The 6,045-nt window shown below is 35.6% G+C and overlaps 1 protein-coding gene across 1 annotated transcript; it reads left to right on the forward strand.

The window, feature by feature from the left end:
- Positions 1-325: 325 nt before the first annotated feature.
- Positions 326-934, forward strand: LOC120773047. The gene is made up of 2 exons (XM_040101978.1): positions 326-688; positions 777-934. The coding sequence occupies exons 1-2, from the start codon at positions 409-411 to the stop codon at positions 908-910; spliced, it is 414 nt and encodes a 137-aa protein (XP_039957912.1). The 5' UTR covers positions 326-408; the 3' UTR covers positions 911-934.
- Positions 935-6,045: the final 5,111 nt, after the last annotated feature.

The raw sequence follows: 6,045 nt of genomic DNA on the forward strand, positions 1-6,045 counted from the left end.
ACTGAGAATATGGAGGAAAAAGCTGAGATTACTTTACAATTAAAAAACCACCATGATGCTGCTGATTTCGCATATGACTGTAAGAAAAGGGACAAATAACTCTCCCGTCAAGATAAATCTGTGAAAATGTTTTCTTTCGACCTGCAGCAGTGTCTGCCAACGCCTTATTTGAAAGCTTCAATGCTTTTTTATAAACGTCCCTTGTGGACCTTCAACTTAACTATTCATAATGGTGCCACCAACAAGGTCAACTGCTACATTTGGCATGAAGCTATTGCGAAGCGCGGAACTAATGACATCGTCTCTTGCATTTATAAGTGCCTCGCAAGCTTATCTAATGACGTAAAGCATGTCATTTTATACAGTGATTCATGCACTGGTCAAAATCGTAACACGTATATTTGTGCTATGTTTGCAAAGGTGTTGGAAGATCATCCCACAATTGAAACAATTGATCACAAGTTTCTAGTTGTTGGTCATACCCATCTAGAATGTGGGACAGTTCACGCACAGATAGAAAAGAAAAAGAAATACACTTCTGTTTCTATTCAACATCCCCATGACTGGTCAAATTTAATTGCTGCTACAAACAAAAAGTATATTACTCAGGAGATGAAGCAAGAAGAATTCTACAATTTCAATGCATTGATGAAAGACAAATATACCTGGAGAAACAACAACACCGAAGGTTAGTATTTTACTTATAAGTAATAGTATTAATATTAGTATTTTGCTTCTTTCTTATTTAAAAATTAATATTTCTTACAATTTTTTAGGTGAAAAGTTTGAGTGGAAATTTATAAGGTGGTTGCGGTATGAGAAAAAGGAGCCTGGACTGATACGCTACAAATATTATTTTGGCTTGGACGATCCATTTAAGGAATTAAACATAAAAGCACGGTGTCTATGAGCTTGCAAAATCGTATACGGGTCCTCTCCCTATTTCTGCAAACAAAAAACGCGATTTGCTAGATATGTTGCCGTTGGTCAACCCAGAGCTGCACAGTTTTTACTGAATTATTAAAGTTGAAGGAGAATCCGTGGTTGAAATAGATTCAGATTTGGATGAAATTGAAGAAAATGTCTAAAAATTTAATTAATTAAAGTGCCTATTTATTTTATTGTATTACTGATGTTAATTTTCTTTTATTGTTTAAAAATTCTTTTGTTAAATGCAAATTATTGTATATCTTTACTTATGAGTTTTCTATTGTAAATTACATAAAGAGCTTGCATATTTTGTCTTTTATAAATAAAAGTGAATTTTAGATTATCCACTTAAGTCTGGTTTGTGTCATTAAAATGTTTGAAAAAGGAACTTAAGTGGTAATAGGTTAAAAATTTTGTGAAATTTTTCGTCTCAGGTGATTTCTGTAAATGCTCTTACCTGACATAAGCGGATATTTTTTTCTAAAATCAGTTTGGAAGAAGCAGTTATTTCCTTTAAACTTGGTTTAAAATGAGCCTTTTATGTAATGGTCCTATTTATTTTTAATATGTATTAACAAAAGTTTTGTTAACAGTTAAATGTGTTTTTCGCTCCCCTGTAAAATTTGGTTTTTAGACTTAAGTGGGTTTTCCAAATGTCCACAGGTATAATCACAAACAAAAAAAGGTGAAATTCAACAAAACAGAAATAATACAAATATAAAATAAAAAAGAAAACGGTGTAAAACAATAGCAACTAGAAAAAAAGAGAACGGGCGCGACATAAATAAAAAGCTAAATAATATGTAGCGGGCGCGAATCACAACAAAATATACATATGTAACTGAAAAGAACGGGCGCGAACTAACCAAAAAAACAAAATAACAACAACCACACCAAATCAGCTCCACCACAGCAAGGATTGGGAAGAAGAACCGAAGCAAAAGTTGCGAACTACCAAAAACCCCCTGGAGGAAAATAAAGTGAGTCGTATCGATTCCTTTCAATCATTCTTTTTATATTTATGCATGTACATATATTTAATAAATAAATTTTAGCGGTTTTTATAAAAGATCCGTTAAGAAATAAATCTGTTGCCAAACTGTTTTTAGTATTCGGTTTATTTCCAGGTAAAAACCGAAATACCGCTAGAAACAAAACAGTTTGGTTATACATGTAATTAATTATGGATTGCCAATAAATGTTTAACGTTTTGTTGAAAAACACAAAAAATATATATCCAAAAAAAAAATTCTTAAGCATTTACTTGCTCTCTAATTTCCAGCAATACCTTCTTATACTTAATCAAGTATAAGCAGGATTGCTCAAAATAAGCATAAGGCAAAATATAAGCGGACAAAAATAAAGAAAATATTAAAGCTCAAACATATAAATACATATATACATATATTTGTCATATCTACAGCATATACATACTTACTTATGTATGTATATTGTACAAGAGTATAATTTGCTCCTTAATATATAACATAATTTATACGAATAACACATATATATTGTATATATATTTGCATATACATTCATACATATTCACAAACAATTGAAGTTGCGGAAATTATTTTTCTAATTTTCTATTCGCGGTTTCTCCTTACGGGTAAAAAATATACCCTATTTAAATAGGGTACAATTTAAAAAAATAAAAAAAATTTCTCAATTAAAGCATAAAAAATTTACAAAGTGCAGTGGTCTCTAAAACGAGCTCTCATTTGCACATAATAAACAAAATAAAAAAACACTTATAGGTATTCCCTATAAAACTTACGGACATATATACAAAAATGTTTGCGGTCAATGAAAAATAATTTGAAAAAATTAAAGCGAAATTAAATTGAATACTCGGAAAAACAACTCTTATTTAACTTAAAAGAGTTTTCGGTATACATAAGCATACAGCAATTAAAAGCGTTTTTGTTTATTAATTTAATTCAACACTCTTATTTACATAAAGAGTTCTCGTCCAAACATACATATACGAAATCTACCTTGGAATACAACAAGTAATTTCAGTATATTAAAAAAAAATTACAGGTTTATAAATTTTCTTCGCAGCTCTACTTACAAAGGAGTCTTCCTGCGACATATTATACATACATTGTACGAAACCATTTATACGAGTATACTTCTATTATTCAGGTTTTACTGAAACATTTTGATTATTCATTTCACCATTTAAATGAGCTCAGACTCAAAAGAACTTAAGCCAACTCAGCTGCTAAAGGTTCCAAAAATGATCTCTGATGAAAAAAGTCCATGTACACCAGCAGAAGCTACACGCTCGAAGCAAGGTGCTACGAAACAGAAAAGGGGGAAAGACATATCATACTCTAAATTCATTTCTGGGAGTGCCTGTCTAATAAAATACTGCAATCGATTTGCTTCTTAGCAGTTGCACACACTCCACCTCCGAGAGTAGAGCTGCTACAAATTCAAAATCAAGAGGCAAGTTCGGGTATCCACCTCAAGGTGCTCGCATGTGACACTGAAATTTTCCATGGTGGCTATGAACAATGGCCGTCCTTCCGGGACATGTTCACAGCTATTTACATAAACCATCCGGAATTATCAAATGCTCAAAAGTTGTATCACCTCAGATACAAAACAAAAGGTCAAGCAGGCGTCATCGTGAAACAGTTCGCATTAAATGACGACAATTTCCATTTGGCTTGGGGAACTTTGAGATCAAGGTACGAAAACGAACGAATACTGGTAGATAAGCAAATAACAATATTAATGAACTTGCCCAAAATTCCAAAGGAAACAAGTAAAGAATATATGAAACTTCAATCCACGGTTTCCAACTGTTTGTCGGTTTTAGCGACACAAAACGTTCCCACTGACAATTGGGACCCAATTCTGGTAAATATAATATGCACTACCGCATTATCAGAAAAATCGTTATTGCTATGGAAACAATCTCTCTCATCAAGGAAAAAATGCCCTACGTGGCAGCAAATGAAAGATTTCCTAACTACCCAGTATGAAATCGCAGAAAGAGTTGATGAAAAGATAATTAAAACAAAAGGTATTTCCCATGATCTTAATAGAAGCTTCCAAAGACCCCAAGCCAGTAGCAACAACAATTCAAATAGAAACTTCTTCAAAAATCAAACGTTCACATCTGAACAGTACAAACAAACGTCATGCGAACTATGCACAGGGGGACATAAACTTAAATCTTGCGAGAAATTTAAGAAATTAAATGTAATTGACCGAAACAATTTTGTAAAGTTAAAAAGACTTTGCACAAACTGCTTATCACATTCACACATGCGTAAAGACTGTGAAAGCAAATTTAATAGCGTTTATTGCCATAAACGACATCATTCGATGTTACACATTACCAATTCTTCCAGCTCATCCCCAAACAGCGCAAACATAAAAAGAGCAACAGGTTTAGTTGCAACAACAAATTCAGAAAACTGCCAAGAAGCACCATGCTGCTCAAAGGCGTTAAAAACCCAAACGCTACATATCGAAAACCACAGTAGAGTGCTACTACCTACAGCAGTCGTCCCCATCGAACACCGAGGAGAGCTGTTTAAACTCAGGGCCTTAATAGACCAAGGATCACAACGATCATTTATTGCGTCTAGGGCACAAAATAGGCTACAACTGCCTACAAAATTAGCCAATTTTGAAATTACGGGAATGGGCGGAAGAGTAGTTCAAAACTCCAATAAAATCTGCCCAATTACCCTAATCTCCCCACAAGCGGATAAGCGCATTCAAGCAGAAGCTATTGTGTTACCGCAATTAACAAGCATGCTTCCAAGCTATCATATAAATAGCAAGCATTGGCAAAAGATTTCACACCTTAAGTTAGCAGACCCCAACTGCAACACTCCCGCTCAAATAGATCTTCTATTACAATACTCGAAGGTATTGAGAAAATTACAAAAACACTTCTGGCGCAAAATACCATTTTCGGATGGGTCCTAAGTGGACTAGTTGCGGAACCAGTTGCCACGATGACAACTCAAGTTGAGGAAATCTCCAACGAATACCTCAATTGGCAATTAAGAAAATTTTGGGAGTTTGAAGAACTCCCCCCCATATCAATCACAACCCCTGAAGATCGGTATTGTGAAAATTTTTACAAATACCACAAAGATTTTCCCCGCACACTCGCCTTAGGTCATTGCCGCACCGCTGCTATCCAACAGTTTTTAAGTATGGAAAAAAATCTACTTAAAAAAGGCTAGCGGATTCTGGTTTCAGCTAAATTCTATCCTCTGTGGCAAAACTTTTCGACCCCGCAGGATGGCTTTCGCCAATTATGATACAAGCTAAAATCCTGATACAAGAATTATGGCTGGATGGGACCGACTGGTACGAACAAGTAAAACCACTTCGTTTAGAAAAGTGGTCACAGTTCGCGAGCGAATATCTATACGATATCTCACGGATACAAATCCCATGGTGGGTAAACTACTCCCCCGAACACAAAGTCGGATTACACGGCTTCCGTGACGCCTCTGAGAAGGCATACTGTGCCACTTTATATGTGCGCACACAAAACGATAACGCGACCACAAGCCACTTATTTGTAGCTAAAGCTAAGGTGGCTCCCCTAAAAACGCTAAGTCTACCTCGACTTTAGCTCTGTGGTTGGTTTTCATGGTGCAACCCACTTAAACATGAAGAAATACAGATTGCATCTCTGGTCCGATTCTGAAATAGTTCTAACCTGGTTGGAAAAACCACCACACGCATGGAAAATGTACATTTCTAATCGTACGTCACAAATACTTGACCTAGTGGGTCAGCCACTTGGTGACACGTAGCCAGTGCCGACAATCCTGCCGATTCAGGTACAAGAGGGTGCAAGCCTGGTGGAATGGCCCCCGATGGTTAACAGAATCTCCCGATTCTTGGCCAAAATCGCCCATGCGCAATATAATTGCCCCAGAAAGTCGAAAAATCGACTGCTTTCACGCAACATTGGATGATAATGACATCCTTGAGCGATTTTCATCGTTCCCTTGTGCCCTTCGAGTTATCGCCTACATGCTAAAGTTCATAGAGCGACTCAAAAATAAAATTAAGGGAATTAACCCCGAATCTAACCAATGCGATACATTGACGCACATAGAACTC

Source organism: Bactrocera tryoni, chromosome 3 (assembly GCF_016617805.1).
Source record: "Bactrocera tryoni isolate S06 chromosome 3, CSIRO_BtryS06_freeze2, whole genome shotgun sequence".
Lineage (NCBI taxonomy): Eukaryota > Metazoa > Arthropoda > Insecta > Diptera > Tephritidae > Bactrocera > Bactrocera tryoni.